The sequence below is a fragment of the Ranitomeya variabilis genome, chromosome 5, assembly GCF_051348905.1.
Source record: "Ranitomeya variabilis isolate aRanVar5 chromosome 5, aRanVar5.hap1, whole genome shotgun sequence".
NCBI classification, from domain to species: Eukaryota; Metazoa; Chordata; class Amphibia; order Anura; family Dendrobatidae; genus Ranitomeya; species Ranitomeya variabilis.
The window spans coordinates 276,387,687-276,406,445 of record NC_135236.1 but is presented as its reverse complement, the minus strand read 5'-3'; the positions used below and the strand labels follow the sequence as shown (position 1 = coordinate 276,406,445).

Here is an 18,759-nt window from a genome sequence, read left to right as displayed (position 1 = left end):
CCCTCAACCCATCTGTAACTCTAGTCCTAACCATAGATAATGTTTATTATACTGTATTTTTTTTTTTTCATTTTACAGGGAACACTATTTTTAAAATTTGAGATGGCTTCCCTAGAAGGTCTCTCTTCTCACTTGTAGATCTGGGAGCTGTGGTACAGTACGGTGTAGTCTTTCTCATTTAGGTCGTTTCCTATGCTGAGTGCACCAATTGAGATGTTAAAACAGTTACAGGCTGCTTTACTCATATGGCTTGCTGACTGGGCACTCAAGGAGCCCCTTTACCACTCCAAAAATAAGTGGCAATTAGCAAGAGTTCATTTTGCCCCCCCCCCCCCGAGGCAACTGCCCTTGTACCTCCATCTACAACTGAGAATATGCATTGTGTAACACTGAACTACTCCTGTGGTGGTGCCACAGGCAAACCAAATACCTATTGCCTGGATTCCCCACAGATTGCAGTTTTCTGGGGGTTCCTAACCAGGGAAAATGATATCAGCTTTTTGTCAAATGACTAACCACAAATATTTTCCAAAGAGGGGGAAACTCTTTAATCATCATCAAAGAAAATAGATCTCCTGGTTATTATTTCACTACATCTCGATCTGTTTGATATAACAATACACTACAACAATGATGCTTCATAACACTAAAAGAGGAGACCCGAGATGGACATAAGAAATCATGCTGATTTGGGATGAAAACAGGTTACACAAGTGGGAATTATGTCAAATACTGAAAAGTAGCACATCAGTTTACAGATCTCAGAAGTCTTCAAATTTTAATTGGGACTGAATATGCAAAATTCCCAAATTTCTATGCTTATTCCCCCCTCCCCCCCAAAAAAAGCTTAAAAAGAAAGAATCTGGCACGCATACATGCCGTGTAACATATCCTAAGGGTATAATACTCTGCGGCTAATTAATAGATTGATGTATGCTGTTTAAAGCCAATATACTAAACAACAGCTATAATTAGAGAACAGATATGTCTGGGAATTTGATGTTCCCTTTTAAAAGACATTTAAATCTGAGACATTTCACAGAGGAAAAACTAAACTCTAGAGCAACATGCATGTCCTCATTTATCAGGCTGTCTGTTAGTGTTTAATGAGAGCAAGAAAAGGCTCATCGAGAACACCGATCCATCCATTCCACTGAGCAGGGAGACAATCACTCTGGCTTTTAATGGGTTACTAGGTATTGTGCATTAAAGGGAAAAAAAACATCGATCCAACCTAAATATCATACTTGGAAAGTCAATTAATATAAAACATTGCAACCATACTTTACTGACTACATGGAGATTTCATGGCTATGTAGAAAAAAGGTTACCGATTAAAAAAAAAAAGAATCAATGGACATCAACAGCTTTTAGACATAAAGAATTGGTGTGCAAGCAAATAAAATATCAATGTGACAAACAGAAACCTCAAGATGTTCGATTCTTGGGTTCCCAGAAAACAAAAGCTCAGAGGTGTCTTGAATAAGCTTATCCACCCTTCGATGGAATCAAAACATTGGTTGCCAACTAGTTCCCATGGTAAGATGATAGTGGTGAATTTACACTGGACGAACATTGTGATTGTGCAATCTTGGGGATGCTAGCTCGTTTCTCGATAATTGGCCTGTCTAAACAGGCTGCCAACTCTCCCAACAAAAGCACTAAAAACGCTTGCTCGTTGGGTGAAAAAAGTTAAGCTTGCTTAAAAGTCAAAGTTCTCGACAGCACATCGTCCTATGTAAACAGGACATGTGCTTCAGATAACAATGATACTCTACGCTCGCAGGACAACTTCAATAATGACTGTTCTGTGTGCATAAAACTGCAGTCGGCCTGTCTAAACTGGCCACCGATTGGTGGTCATTGGCAGACGCATGTGAATGGTCCTCAACACAGACCCTGCAAATAGCATGTCAATATACATATAACGTGAACAGCACACCACACACATTAGACCAAATTCACGGCAGATTTTTTTTTTTTTTTTAACTGGCATATGAAAAGCTGCCTTTTTTCATTGTACTGGATCTAATTTTGGTCTGTGCCTGTTTTTACAATATGCCCATCATTGCTTTTCTCATTAGAAAAAATACTTCAAAACTTCTCCTACGACTTATTCAGGGAAAAATAGACAGCACTAGGATGGCATACTGATGGCATCTGAGTGCTGATTTTTTATGCAAACCCATTCACTTGAGTGGGCTATTTGGGACTGATCAAGGTAGGGCTTTCTTGCATTCAGTCTGAAAAGAAGACACTTGAAAATGATTGTAATGGGTCTGTGCACTATTGGTTAAAGAAACCGAAAACAAAAACGGATGTGTGAATAAGCCTTTAGATCAGGGGTGCCCAACCTGTAGCTCGGGACCCAAAGGTCATTAATGTGAATGCTACATTGATTTGAAAAGTAATTTTTGGATTACTATAAATTCTAAAACCTCCATATGTAAATGATATTTTGGACTGAAAACAATGGAAGCAGAAGCTGCTTTCGGAGACACACACCATTACCAGGCTGGTAAGTTGGATACATTGGGCTTCGTTGCAGCAAATACAAGATCCTATAACATAAATGGCTGCTTATAGTAAATTATTCTACGAGCACAGAACTATGGAGAACTAAAACCACTGGCTATTAATAAGCTGCTATGTTGTGCATTACACCGCAGACTAGATATCCTGACAATGCAAGCAAGGAAGCATCTGTATGTCTTAAGGGATCAGCAACGGTGCAGCCCTCATCCATCTCCCACACTGCTGAGCTAGAATATGTACAGGGATATTGAAGAAAGTGCTCTCATTATTAATGACTTGTATCCTTGCACTGACCGCACAAGACTGCAGACATAGGCTTGGGAGGTGTAGAAGTATGTACTCTCTAATCACTAGATCTCTCACAATCTGTCTCACCTACTTACCGTGCATTCAACGGACACTGGAGTCTGTAGATCCAACAGTGTGTCCATAGTGCTGTAATACCCACTGCACTTGTTTCACTAAGAAAAGCATGGGATGTATTTTTTTTTTAATCTTTTGTTCATTCCTTGTTTTCAAACCCCAAAAATCCCAATATGTATACCATGAAAAAAATGACATCAGTCTGCCATTCATCACTCATGGGCTCCTAGATTAAAATATATAAGTATCTTTTTTTCTCTTCATATGGTGTTGTTCGGAATCATGACAAATTGTGTTACAAAAGGGTTGACCCTTTTCAGAAAACTTTTCCCTATCTGCTGTTTGATGTAAAAAAACAAACTTCTGTCCTTACCCTCCCCGGATCCAGAGCGGAGTCTCCAGTGTCTGGCTGCAGTGGTGACGTCACATTCACATTGCTGAAGCCGATCACTGAGCTCAGCGGCTCTTTCAATGTAGAAGGCAAGAGCCACTGAGTTCAGTGATTGGCTACCTCATTATTGACGTAGCGGAGACACAACACTAGACCTGGGGAAGGTAAGTAAAACACACAGTTTGTATTTTTACAACAAACTGCAGAATGGGGACAAGTTTTCCGAAATAAGGTCGGGGTGGACACACTGCAGTAAGACAGTGGGATTACTAGGAAAAGACCAAGATAAATAACCGTCTGAGCTATGTATCAGATTGGGTACCTTTCACATATAACACTATGTTTCTAGTAGGATGATAACATCACATGAATGACATTGTCATTAAACTCACCATTCTCCATCCACAAATTTAGCAATGCAGTAGTCTCCTCGGCGTGGGGAGAACGACCCTTCCAATGGGGGAGTGCTAGCAATTTCACTCCTCATGCTCTCCATGAGCTTCTCAAGCTGTGTACCTGCAATTCAAACACAATGACAGCGTTGGGATAATTAGCCCACATATTTTCATCATAAAGAATACACAGTGAGAGATGACAGGGAATCACCCACATTATTTTATAATAATTAAAACTCTCTGATACTGAAACATTCCTTTTTTCTATTGTTTCTTTTGTTATTTTAGGTTTATACATTTTATTTTCTGTACATGATTTTAAGGGGGTGAGGAGATATCTTGTCTGCGCTGGTCTTAACAGTATTTAAACAAAAGCTTAAGGGTGCGCTGCCAAAAGTTCAAGATCTCCTATACTGTTGGTTTTAAGTGAAAGCAGGAAGCAGGAGGAGGACATACATAATCAAGAGACAGACATTTCTCAATTCACTCACGGTGTGGGGTTTATAAAGTGCATCAAATACCTGAACAAGTTGTAGATTGCGAGCCCTCACGGGCAGGGCCCTCTCTCTTCCTGTACCAGTTGTGACTTGTATTGTTTAAGATTATCGTGCTTGTGTTTTTTTCTTATGTATACCCCTTTTTCCCATGTAAAGCGCCATAGAATAAATGGTGCTATAATAATAAATAATAATATACCCTTAGCTGCATGGACCACAGGCAGCAGTAAAATAGCTCTTACTCATTTAGATTTAGATGAGAGCGTTTTCGACATGTCTTGTGACTTATCCAAAGGTCACTGTGCAGTAGTGGGGAGGAGGGGAGCTGTGATCATCACCTATTTCTGAATGGTGCACTCGGTGTAATATCATGTGGTTATGGGTCATTATACTGCCTGCGATAAGAGATAACTGCTGCAAGGTGATCTCTGAAGAACAGGAAGTGTTAAACTAATATTAGGCTTAGAGGTCAGTCTAAAAATATTAGGATATGTTTTTAATATAGAGGAAGAAAAAACCCCAATACAAATATGTGATTTAAACATAAGGTCATTATCTGATAACATACTCCATTTAAAGGAAGGAACCAAAGCTGGGAGAGAAATCGGCAGTACCAACACATATTTCCATCAATATTACAGCTATCTAACCAACTATGCTGTGCAAGACTAGACCCCTGATAAGGACACAGGACTCAAAATAGATAAGAAATCTTCAGCCAAGGGCTTTAACATACCAAACCACTTCAAGGCAGCAGAAAAACTCTCTCCTTGAAGCAATAAGATGACAACAAAGTTTGAGCTTTTACAGAAGCTGTTATACAACCTTACATCCTATGACTGACGAACAAATTATTTATTAACCTAATTATGTTGTTTTTATCTATCTGTGTGTTCTAATTGATAAATGCCTAATAATAACAAGTAGTACAAGACAGTACATGCTGAAATAGTGCAGCAAGTTGAATGGCTAAATCCAAGGCCCTTCATTTATGCACAGACATTTCTAATTAGATGCGTAACGAGTTTTAGAGGTTGTTATTATTGCCCAAAGACAAATGCATTCGCTAAACAGACATGAAGACACGTGAACCTCGGCTTTTTACTGGCAAGACAACTTCTATGACGGTCACCACACAAATACCAAGACATAGCTGAATACCTTGATGCAAAAAGATGTAACTTGTGTTCAATGGCTTGCACCAAAGTAAAAGGGTACAGTTACAGTTTTCTGCATCATGAAATTTTTCGGCATAGACTACTTCTGTACATACTATAGAAAAGCAAAGAAAAAAATGTATCACTGCTCACTTCACAACACGTGAGTGAATACTTCTGTAGAGAAAACACAAAACCAGATTATAAATAAATGCAAACTTAAATTTGCATAACTTCATATTTGGCCTTTCTTAGCATTCCCCCATAGGAAGCACTAGAGATTAGCAAAATTCAAACTCACCAGCTTAGCTGAATTAGTCAATGAGTCAATGAAATTTAATTTCACAATCACAAATACTGCAAAACCTTCATTCGCTTTTAAAAGTCGTGTGTAACACATTGGGGTCTCCTAGTACTGCATCCAACCCCTTTAAAGCTTTTTAATGCAAAAAAAGCCTTAGACCTCAACACATATGGCTATGAGTAAATAGATGGTAACTACTAGCAACCAACAACCCGTTTAATAACGGTGCACTGACATACTTGTTATGCTTTTTAAAATTAAAAAATGGTCCAAAAATTATCCCTCTTAGTCTTTTGTCATTAGGCCCACTGTTCTGTCTGCCTGCAAATCCAGGAGAATGACTGAACTTTGCTGTGCAGAGGTCTATTAAAAATGTGTCTGCTAGGCAAAAAGGTCCAGGCTAAGTTTGCTTGCTTGCATTTTATAAATGATGCATGTAGCGCACAGGACTTGATGATGACCATACACTTTCATGTCACAGTCTGCCCTATCAACTTTATATGCTGCTTTCTGTGCCTACTGTGATGTCTAGACCACAGTTAACCTTGAGTCAGGGTTCAATTCCAAGTTCGGTAACTCTCACCGAGGGGTAGCTTGTGACAAAAAAATAACACTTCAACAGCTAGTTGTGTTCCCAGTAGTGGGCATGGGCCCAAACATGCACAAGGGCCTATTTAGGTATTAAAACCAGGCAAGGAACACACTGAGGAACAGGCTGTCAATCAATAAGCTGAGGAGTGATTACTGCTTGTTCACTGTATAGTGAGCAGTGACTGTAAGAGCTCCCTGCACCGCCCCGATAACTAGAAGCAAGCGGCTACAGGTAGGACATAACTTAATTTCCTCCTTGTGGGCGCTCCAGTAAGGCAGCCAGACATGATGTAAATGCCATTTACCTGCAGATTACCACTATTTCTGCAGATATATAGTGTTTCAAGATATGCCAGGCTTCCTTTAAGACACTAAATAGCATCAACATTTAATATATAACAAGCTACTAAAAGACCACGTTAACCATGTTTGGATATTTCCCATTACAACATTGCTTGGCATTAGAGTCCCCCATTTAGAATTTATAAACACATAGCTTCTCCCAGTAGCCAATTTACAATTATTTGGCATGAAATAAGTGGGTTTATTCCATCTTTTATTGAATCTTATTTCAGTTTTTTCGATTTTATGTACTGTGTTACCTGTCCTTGTATTACCCTGATTCCAGGCATTCTTCAATGGCCTCTACCTGTCGAGCATGTCTCTGCCGGTGGCTCATTAAGGCTGGGTATTGACTGCTCTCACTGACACAAGATGCTGTGTTTATCATACAGACTGTGGGTGTGCAGCGTAATGTGAACGCTGACAGCAGTATGTAGGGGTCAGAATCACAGATCGAGTTTACTTTCTTGAGGTGGAAAATAGTCTGAAAATATTAACTCGTTTCTTTCAAGTCCCCAACTTCTCTCCAGCCTAACAGTTAAAGCACATCAGGTAAATGGTTCACCACGCACACTTGCATTTTGCATTAGCAGGTAGTCAGGCGAGTAAATAGTATCCGACTATATAATATACTATACTACCAGTTACATCTCTATAGGTTGGAACAGACCCATACATGATAGGTGTTTACCAGACAAACTCAGAGCAAACACATTCAGCTGACCATCAGGGCAAATTGCACCATGTGAAAATGCCCATCACTTGTGATTGGCACACGCCATTTGCTTCTGCAGACACAGATAACATTGTGCTTCTCTCAGCCTTTGAACAGACAGCAAGAAAGAACCATCAGAGTGTGCTTACAGCAGGGACACTTGTGTATAATATGAGGATTTAATTAAGTGATAACAAGCGGAGGGACTGGAGCGTAATCGGTGCAGGTGCAAAGTAACACTGGCTATGGAACAATGGCGGAACTTGCTGTGCTTTTTATGATATGATGTAACAGTATGCACACCTGTGGATTCATCTGGGACAGTTTCACAATATAGAACCAAGGATACGTTTCAACCCTTTGCCAAGGCAGGAGCGCTTACTACAGACAAATACGATAAAAGACAGATTTTCCATTCACACATGGTCACATTCAGTGCAAGGCTCCAGTCACTCAGAACTGTTCATGTATTTACTGGAGATTTAACTCGCTGGAAATGAAACAGAACATGAGCTGTAATGGACAACAATGCCACCATAAAGCCGGAGAAGAAATACCCTCCATGGGGCCATATTACATAGTCTGAAAAGCTGCAATAAGCTGCAGCTTCTGATTGGGCTTAATACATCAAACACTGATGAAATTTACAGGCAATACTTTGGAGATTACAGAAGGAAAACAAACACCTAATGACAGCGTCAAAAACTGGGGAAATCATAACGAAATGTGAACAGCTTCATTCTGATGCTCAATACTGAGGCACAAAGTTGTAGAGTCCTGAAAGGCAAAGTCTGAGAAAACAGTAAGAAGCAGGGGCTACAAACCTAGAAAGTCTACAGAAAGCATGCAGCACTCGTACTGAAAATTTCATGTAAGGCCTGGAAACTAAATAATACCCAAAAAGATATGACGGTCTTTATTAGGGGAAAAAGAAATCCAAACCTACAGGGCCCTGTGTGAAAAAGTGATTGCCCCCTAAATCTAATAACTGGTTGAGCCACCCTTAGCGGCAACAATGCAATCAAGCGTTTGCGACAACTGGCAATGAGTCTTTTACAACACTCTGGAGGAATTTTGGCCCGCTCATCTATGCAGAATTGTTGTAATTCAGCCAATTTGGAGGGTTTCAGAGCATGAACTACCTTTTCAAGGTCATGCCACAGCATGTCAATTTGCTTAAAAGAATTGTCCACTTCTTGGACAATCTGTTCTTAAACTAAATGTTGTGCCCCAATAAAATAATAAAGCCTGTACTCGCCTCCGATGCTGGCACCATTCCTACGGTGTCGGCACTCACTCTCCCTGGGGCTGTGATGCGGTGTTGCGACATGTAACACTGGGGCGCCCAATCAGCACTGGCGTCGCAGTCTCCACCTTCGGACAAACTTTACATGAAAAGGAAGTCCTGGCTTCCTCTTCATGTTCAGTTTGTCAGAAGGCAGAGACCGTGATTGGGTGACGGCGTAACGTGTCATTCCATGGCCTCACAGCCCCGGGGAGAGTGAGTGCTGACACTGCTGGAATGTAGGCGGCATGGGAGGTGAGTATAGCCTTTTTTTATGCTATCGGGGCATAACATTTAGTTTAAAAAGATGTTGTCCTAATAGTGCACAACCCCTTTAAGGTCAGAACTTTGACTAGGCCACTCGAAGTCTTAATTTTGCTTTTCTTAAGCCATTCAGAGGTGGCTTTGGTGTGTTTTTTATCATTGTCCTGCTGTATAAACCAAGAGCGCTTTAACTTTAGATCACAAACAGATGGCCGGACATTTTCCTTCAGTATTTTTTGATAGACAGCAGAATTCATAGTTCCGTTTACCACAGCAGGTCTTCCAGGTCCTGAAGCAGCAAAACAGTCTCAGATCATCACACTACCACCACCATAGTTTACTGTTGGCATGCTGTAATGGGACATACACCTTTCAAAAAGATCAACTTTTGTCTCGTCAGTCCACAGAGTGTTCTCCCAAAAGTCTTGGAGATCATGAAGATGTTTTCTGGAAAAACGGAGATGATGTTCTTATTTGCTCAGCAATGGTTTTCCTTTCGGAACTCTGCCATTTAGGTCATTCTTGCCCAGCCTCTTTCTTATGATGGAGTCACAAACACTGACTTTAATGGAGGCAAGTGAAGCCTGCAGTTCTTTGGATGTTCTTGTGGGGTCTTTTGTGACTTCTTGAATGAGTCATTGCGGTGCTCTTGGGGTAATTTTGGTCGGCCGGCCACTCCGGGGAAGGTTCAACACTGTTCCATGTGTTCACCATTTGTGGATAATGGCTCTCACTGTGGTTTTCTGGAGTCCCAAAGGTTTAAACAAGGTTTTATAACCTTTTCCAGACTGATAGATCTCAATTACTTAGTTTCTAGCTTTAGAAGATCTTTAGTTCTACGTCACTTTGTCAGGTAGGTCCTATTTAAGGGATTTCTTGATTGAGAACAGGTGTGGCAGTAATCAGGCCTGGGTGTTCCTAGGGAAATTGAACTCAGCTTTCCAAAGATGTGATAAATCGAAATTAATGTATGTTTTAAGGCGGGAGAGGGGCAATCACCATTTCACACAGGGCACTGTTAGTTTGGATTTCTTTTTCTCTTAATAATAAAGACCTTCATTTAAAAACTGCATTTTGTATTTACTTGTGTTGTCTAGCATTTCAATTTGTTTACTGATCTTAAACATGTAAGTGTGACAAATAATAGAAAATTAGGAAGGGGGCAAACACTTTTTCACACCACTATAGATACATATGGTGCTATTCCAAGGATTCCTTTTCTGCATGCGACCTCAGGTGGAAAACTGAAGTAAATATTCAAAAGATCCATTCATCAAGGAATAGAAGGACAGCCGCACTCACCGAGAAGATTTATTTGGACTCTGTGTGACAGGTAACCTTACACAGAACAGGGCAGTGCAGGGCAGCGTCTAGAGCAACTGCCGTTTAGCATGGACACCTATGCTTCAGCTGGCTAAAATCCTCATGGCGTAGGTGCGTATATTTAAACACTCTTCTAATTATTGCCATGGCAACCAAATTTAAAGGGACAAAATAGAGAAAAAGTACAAAATAAATTATATCAGTGGAGTCACAAAACTAGCTGATCATTTATACAGAGTATATTCAGAAAAACACACTTAGGCCATTTTTATCATTAAGACGCAAAATGCATTGTGCATCAGGCGTAATCTACGACTATCTCCCCCTTGTGGCAGAATTCGCTATGTCAGTTCCTGTGGATTTTACAATTGGATCTCTATGATGTATTGCTTACACATGAGTAATGAGATTTGGTGATACTTCACCTGACATTATAGACTTATAATGCTCACTGAACCTTTTAAACAAGCATCACATGGTTCTGCTTTAATAAATGGTCAAATGGTAGTTTGACAGCCTAGGAATTGCTGTACCTGATGTGTATTGCCACCCATCTATAAATACTTAGAAAATAGGCTGAGGCTACACAGAAACCTTGACTGCAACACCGGTCACGTGGCCAAAGATTGGTATGTGCCCAACTGTGACTTGGTCTGACTTTTTGCAACTTGTAGGTGATGCAGGTGTCACTTTGTGACCTCTAGGGTATTACATGGCGTTGTAAAATCAGCACACGGAGATCTTTGCCTGTGCAATCTCTCTCACCACAGCCTTATATTTACAAAGGCAAATGACTACAAAAATTGCCTCCTTTCTGGAACATTGTCTGGAAAGTTCTCAATATAGTGAGCGTTTCATTATTCTCATGTTTACCTTAAGGCCTTGTAATTTAGTATACAAATATATATGTTTCCTACTCTAAGGGCAAAGCAACATCTAATTACTAATGTAAATGGTTGGTGAAACCTACAATACTGCATTAATAATGGTCCATAGAGGCTTTGTCATAGCAAACAGAGAAGAAGGCGGAGGTATCAGTCGGACTGAGGAGCACTAGGGGTGTATTCCCAGGTATCAACATCAGGTGTCAATACACCTATATAGTACCATTTCTGAAATGTCCCATGGCAACCACGATGGTCTTCTCATAAATATAGAAAGCCTAAGCATCTTATTACATGTGAAAACATGGGAGGCCCTTTTTAAAAAATAATAAAATGGGAAAGGTCTCGTTTTCTCTGGCTGAATAGACAACGGCAGTGAGCGAATGCATCAGTGATCTATATGAGGATTGCCTCTGATTATTTCTTCCCTTCTTACATTGCTTGGTCAGCTAGAAAGTCATTCCACCTTGGTTCTTCTCACCTCACTGGGCTCACCCTTCATTAAACACAATGAGGGTTGCTGTGGTAACATGGAGAAAAGGAAAAAAAAATCTCAGCAAGCGCTTCATCCTGCTGACCCAGCAAAATCTGGAAATTTGTACTCTACAAACACATAGGGAATTTTCAACAGGATACAGCTGAAAGCTCAGATGAATTTAGGGAATAATCCAGTTGTAAAGGTCGCAAACATGACAGATACAACGTACCCGGAGCAGTAGTACTGAGCAGGAACCCGGAGACTACAAGGCTGCCAGATTTATGGACACCCCACATTGTTTAGCGCCAACATTGGTCTTTCTATTTCACTGTATCTCCACTATGTATCTGTATATTTACACCATATCTGTGTATACACATCTCTCTAATCTCAAATCTATGATGCACGTTAGGACAGTACACAGATACAGCCGTCCTCACTTTCCTCTTGGCTTAATATACCAAGGTATGTGCTACAAGATTACAAGCTTTTGGAAGACTGTAGTAAGATGTATATACTATACGAACGAGAAAAAAAAACACAAGATAAACACCCACAGAAAGAATGCCACTGATGTATAATATGCTGGCAGTTTTCAGTGTGGGCATTATTTTCATGCAAATATATGAACACCGGGTTTTTTTTTGTTCAGTAAGTAATTTTATGGAGGGAATGTATGGACTCTGTCTAGAGACCGCTTGAAAAAGTGCAGCAAAACCATCGCTAATAATAAACATAATGCACAGCAATATATAAAACAACATTGCTGTGGACATGTTCAGTCTTTTGTTACTTCTCTTAACCGCTTCAGGGTTAAAAGAAGTAGCATGTCCAATAATCTGGCGGATTGACTGTTTGCTAGGCATAGATTAATTTATAGAAAAGAAGATGATGCACAAATATCAAAACCGTCAGCTAAACCCTTCAGGGTGAAGACCGCCAGCTATTTCCTAATGTGGCTTTGCTCAGGAAAACCTTGGCGGGTCTGCTGGCCTCTTAGAGATGTTGTGTGAACATACCTAAAGCCAGGCCGTACAATTTAGAAAGGACTATTCAGCCTAATGACTTTAAAGAAAAATAAATAAAATACATAGCTTTCATGTGGACCAGATCACAAAAAAATTACGTCCTGAAAGCTATTGTAATGTAAGAGACATTGGTCTCTGAATAGTAAGGCATGGTCTTGGATGGAGAGTGACAAATGAAGATGTCACCGATAGGGGAGCACCCAGACACCGGCTATACGTGCAGCCACATTTCAGCAATAATGACAATAGTCAATGGGAGCCATACATGCTGCAGTGTTAAGGGAGAACACAAAAATTACACTGTAATTGTATATTAATTCCTTAGATGTGTTGGGATTATTCTCTGACGGGGAGTTGGAGGATGAAGTAAAATACACTAAAGTCTCAACATTCTCCGACAGGGATATTACCATTCAAATACTGTGCTTCATTTAGATTAATGCTTCTCTGTTCGGGTGGAAAAATTACGTTTGGGATTTTAATAAAAGACTTAAAATTGCTGTGGAATTACCTGTATATGCCATAAAGTAATTAATGCACAGTATGCAGTAGTATTGCAGTTATTTGGTCACGGTGTACAACTGCGCTTACTTTCTAAACTGCCGGCATCATCCTTCATTAAAGCACTTCATTGTGCATTCTGCTGTGCAAAATAGACAGCAAGGTCTCATAGGCATAGGCTAGAGTGTCAAACACAAGGCACTCCAGTACAAGTTCATAGCATGCCTTTTGTTAGTGTCCCTGGGATGTCCACGCACCAGCAATGGCCACATATACCGCAATTGTGTCTGGGACCACTACCTCTGTGCCCCAAGAACCTCAGGGTCTTTATATTACCACACTTTATTATGCTTCTCCAACACTGTATCTTGATACTTTGTGTGCCTACAGACCACTCATTTCTCTTGCCTCCAATATTCCAGACCAGTCATTCCCTAGCACAGCTATGTCCAAGCCAATCCCATCCCCAGCAAGGAGGGAACATAAAAGTGGTTTCCATCTTGATGCATTTACCAAACCAGTAGGCACCGCTGATATATACAGTGGGGCAAAAAAGTATTTAGTCAGTCAGCAATAGTGCAAGTTCTACCACTTAAACAGATGAGAGGCGTCTGTAATTTACATCATAGGTAGACCTCAACTATGGGAGACAAACTGAGAAAAAAAAATCCAGAAAATCACATTGTCTGTTTTTTTATCATTTTATTTGCATATTATGGTGGAAAATAAGTATTTGGTCAGAAACAAAATTTCATCTCAATACTTTGTAATATATCCTTTGTTGGCAATGACAGAGGTCAAACGTTTTCTGTAAGTCTTCACAAGGTTGCCACACACTGTTGTTGGTATGTTGGCCCATTCCTCCATGCAGATCTCCTCTAGAGCAGTGATGTTTTTGGCTTTTCGCTTGGCAACACGGACTTTCAACTCCCTCCAAAGGTTTTCTATAGGGTTGAGATCTGGAGACTGGCTAGGCCACTCCAGGACCTTGAAATGCTTCTTACGAAGCCACTCCTTCGTTGCCCTGGCGGTGTGTGCTTTGGATCATTGTCATGTTGAAAGACCCAGCCACGTTTCATCTTCAATGCCCTTGCTGATGGAAGGAGGTTTGCACTCAAAATCTCACGATACATGGCCCCATTCATTCTTTCATGTACCCGGATCAGTCGTCCTGGCCCCTTTGCAGAGAAACAGCCCCAAAGCATGATGTTTCCACCACCATGCTTTACAGTAGGTATGGTGTTTGGAGGAAAAAGAATACGGAGTTGCATCCATCAAACACGACAAGTTGTGTTTCTACCAAACAGTTCCAGTTTGGTTTCATCAGACCATAGGACATTCTCCCAAAACTCCTCTGGATCATCCAAATGCTCTCTAGCAAACTTCAGACGGGCCCGGACATGTACTGGCTTAAGCAGTGGGACACGTCTGGCACTGCAGGATCTGAGTCCATGGTGGCGTAGTGTGTTACTTATGGTAGGCCTTGTTACATTGGTCCCAGCTCTCTGCAGTTCATTCACTAGGTCCCCCCGCGTGGTTCTGGGATTTTTGCTCACCGTTCTTGTGATCATTCTGACCCCACGGGGTGGGATTTTGCGTGGAGCCCCAGATCGAGGGAGATTATCAGTGGTCTTGAATGTCTTCCATTTTCTAATTATTGCTCCCACTGTTGATTTCTTCACTCCAAGCTGGTTGGCTATTGCAGATTCAGTCTTCCCAGCCTGGTGCAGGGCTACAATTTTGTTTCTGGTGTCCTTTGACAGCTCTTTGGTCTTCACCATAGTGGAGTTTGGAGTCAGACTGTTTGAGGGTGTGCACAGGTGTCTTTTTATACTGATAACAAGTTTAAACAGGTGCCATTACTACAGGTAATGAGTGGAGGAAAGAGGAGACTCTTAAAGAAGAAGTTACAGGTCTGTGAGAGCCAGAAATCTTGATTGTTTGTTTCTGACCAAATACTTATTTTCCACCATAATATGCAAATAAAATGATAAAAAAAACAGACAATGTGATTTTCTGGATTTTTTTTTTCTCAGTTTGTCTCCCATAGTTGAGGTCTACCTATGATGTAAATTACAGACGCCTCTCATCTTTTTAAGTGGTGGAACTTGCACTATTGCTGACTGACTAAATACTTTTTTGCCCCAATGTACTTTCAGAGATGTTGGGCAACGATCTGGCAGAGTTGACACCGCATCCTGGATAACATTTCGGAAGTCTTAGCCACTTCTAGAGTGATCCTCCACCACTCATCAAAAGTGTTTGATTGGAAAGCATTATGAGAAGGCTAGCGGTACTGACTACAAAGACTTGTTTTGCCCGCTCATCTCTCATGGATTTCTTTTTTCTAGTTTCTTTGTAGAGACGGTATCATTGTCATGGTAAATAATGTACAGAAAGCAGTGGTAGGAACCACTAAGCACAGGAAGGTTTTGTTGTTCTGAGGGGTGGTGGATCCAGTAATTTAATGGAATAATTGATTTCACGGGGGTGATGGGCGTTTTGGGGAATTATTCAGGATTTGTACTGCATTTTATTTAACCATCATAAACCATCAAGTGTGAGAAATATGCACATATGCAGAGACATCTGGAAGGAGGCAACTACTTTTTCATGACACTGTGCAATTAAGTTACCACATTTTCTGTAAGCCTCTCCATAGCCGTTAACAGATTTGTTATTCCTAGTTTACCTTGCATAAGTAATGCACTTAAGCGTACAGTATTTTGCCGCACTGGCCATATGTTACCTTGTAGTAAACTATCCTGTTCACATAATGCAACTGAAGGCTGTGGGTTCTTTGGGGAATTATGCTTTATTATTTTTGCACACTGCAGCTTGCCCTCATTTCCAGGGTTTACTTAGTTCTTTTTAAGGGGAATTTCCTGTTCTATTTAGATAGGATAAAACTATAACATGTCAAGCGTCTAAAAACAGTAATGCCAATGTCCACAGAAGCATCTCTATATATATTTCACCTGTTTTTATGATGCTATAGTTATACAACTTGCTACTGACAGCTCCAAAAATCAGCACCCCTAATGCAACCCAACATAACCTTACAAATATTTCACAGGGTGGGCAAATTACAGCGAGAAGCACCCAAGAGTAAGGATTATTCAAACAAATCCTATCCATTCCCCCAGGAAAATGAAATTTATACGGGTGCTGGCCTAACAAATGAGGCTGAACTTGCAGTGTTAGCAGCACCCAGCAGGGACGGACTGAAAGGAGGGAGCAGCGATGCATCGAAGGAAACAAACACATTTATAAATGCTGACCAAAGCAACGCCGGGGCAAAGGGGACCTCTCCATGAGCTACCATAATATTAATTTCAGCACAAACAAAATCTATCAGGGACAAACCTATTACATGAAAAATGCAATATGATGCATAGTCAATGCACTGTATTTTATACAAAACATACTTCTTAATAAAAGAAAAACATTGTAAAAAATATTTTTAGAGTCCAAAGTCATGAGCTGTGGTGGCGCCGGATCTCTTGACTGTGGCAGAGGGCTCATCAAGTGCACTGCCAGTCACTGATAGAACCATACTTGGTTGTAGATCTCCCTGTCTGAAATGTTGGGCTTAGCTTCCTCACCAGCCCTCTTTAACCTAGTTTACTGATGGCCCAGCCAAAACAATCGCTGCCCTCTTGCATTGTGATACCCTTACCGGACATATAGAGTCTGCATTAAGCAATTTGTCCACTCCCCTGTTAAATCTGTTGGAAGCACACTACAGAGCCTAGATGAGGAGTTATGGCAGGGGTCTCAAAAAAAACCCTTTCAGTTGAATGTGTGTCCTTGGTGTTGTAGAGACCAGCTCTCTGAGCCACAATAACAATACCAACCACTGGCCAATCAGGGGACGGCAGCTGACATCTGTGTGCCGGCAGAGTGTGATGTCACTGCCATGCGTTGCCTTGGCTGTGGAGAAGAGGACTGTGTTCGCCGAGGGATCAAGCTCAGGTGAGAAGGACCTATTTTTTTGTTTAGGTGAATGTGAAGAGCAACATGCGGCTCAGGATGTGGTCATGTCTGCAAGATGGGGACCTAGAATTGGTCATCACTGCAAGATGGGGGACTAGTATAGGGTTATAAGTACAAGATGGGGACCAAGATGGAGACATTACTGCAAGATAGGAGACCAGGATGGGGTCATTACTACACGATGGGGACCAGGATGGGGTGATTACTGAGAGATGGAGTCACTACAGCAAGATGGGGACCAGCCTGGGTGATTACTGCAGGATGGGGTCATTACTGATGGATGGGGAGCAGGATGGGGTCTTTACTACAAGATGGGGTCATTACTGCAGGATAGGGACCAGAATGGAGTCATTACTACAAGACGGGGACCAGGATGGGGTGATTACTGCAGGATGGGGACTTTACTACAATATGGGGACCAGGATTTGGTCATTACTGCAGGATGGGGACCAGGATGGGGTTATTACTACAGGATGGGGACTTTACTACAAGATAGGGACCATGATGGGGTAATTACTGCAAGATGGGGACCAAGATGAAGTCTTTATTACAAGAAGGGGAGCAGGATGGGGTCATTACTGGAAGATGAGGACCAGGATGGGGAAGATTACTACAAGATGAGGACCAGGATCACTATATGATACTAATTGGAAGACAATATTACTGTATGGGGTGAATTGAGGGACAAAAAAAGAAAAACAGATAAAAAAAACAAAAAAACATTCAATATAAAGTCTGAAAAAATATTTTGACATTAAAAATGTTGTTTTATCTATAAACTAAACAAAAAAATGTACATTTGTTATTGTTCCATTTATGATGACCTAAGCTATAAATCTGTACCATAACCCATACGATAAATGACATTTAAAACAATAAAATAAAAGTATATATATATATATATATATATATATATATATATATATATATATATATATATATATATATATATATATATAGTGTCACTAAAGACGTATTCTCGTCCAGCACAGAATGTGGCCCTTCAATTTCAAATTTTTGTCTATGTGTGGCCCATATACCCAGCCGAGTTTGAGACCCCTGAGCTGTGTTGGTGTCAGCTGGCAGTAGAAGGTGCCAGTTAGCAAGCCAGTTCACAGGTCAGCACTGTTAATATGGTGCAATAAAATCCCTAGAGGCAAAGCGGTCATGTGTTCACATGGCTGAAATTTTATGAACACAGCGGAGGATTGCTCTTCCAAGGAAGTATATTGGTTTCATGGCGGCACATAGATATAGTAAAACTTACAAATGGTTACATTTAGTATCTGTGCTACAGGTAGTCCTCGACTTACGACGTTGATCTGTTCTTACACGGCGTCGTAAACCAAATTTCGATGTAAGTCGGACCATACATTCATACAGTACTGTATCATAATAACAGTACAGTACTGCAAACACTTAGCTAACACAAACACCTGTCCTAACACAGTACCCTACATAATTAGGGTGTTATGGCGTGCTGGAGACTCGTTTTCCTCGTGTAACCGGGTACAGTGTACAGTACTGGACTCTATTCCTCTGCCACTGCACGTAGTTGCATGTAGTTCGACTTATGACGCAAAACCGTGTAAGTCGGAATGAGGCGTCGTATAAAGCGTCGTAACCACGAAACGATGTAACTCGAGACCGTTGTAACCTGAGGACTAACTGTATTTCCTTTTCTATATTCATCTCTCCCAACTAAATGGC

The 18,759-nt window shown here is 40.8% G+C and overlaps 1 protein-coding gene across 2 annotated transcripts in view; it reads right to left on the bottom strand.

Annotated features, from left to right (window-relative positions):
• Positions 1-18,759, bottom strand: part of SND1 (staphylococcal nuclease and tudor domain containing 1) — a 1,031,482-nt gene that overhangs the window by 19,753 nt on the left and 992,970 nt on the right. For both annotated transcript variants that reach the window (XM_077264371.1, XM_077264369.1), the window contains exon 19: positions 3,682-3,805. In XM_077264371.1, coding sequence (XP_077120486.1) covers positions 3,682-3,805 — 124 coding nt within the window. The remainder of the gene's footprint in view (positions 1-3,681; positions 3,806-18,759) is intronic.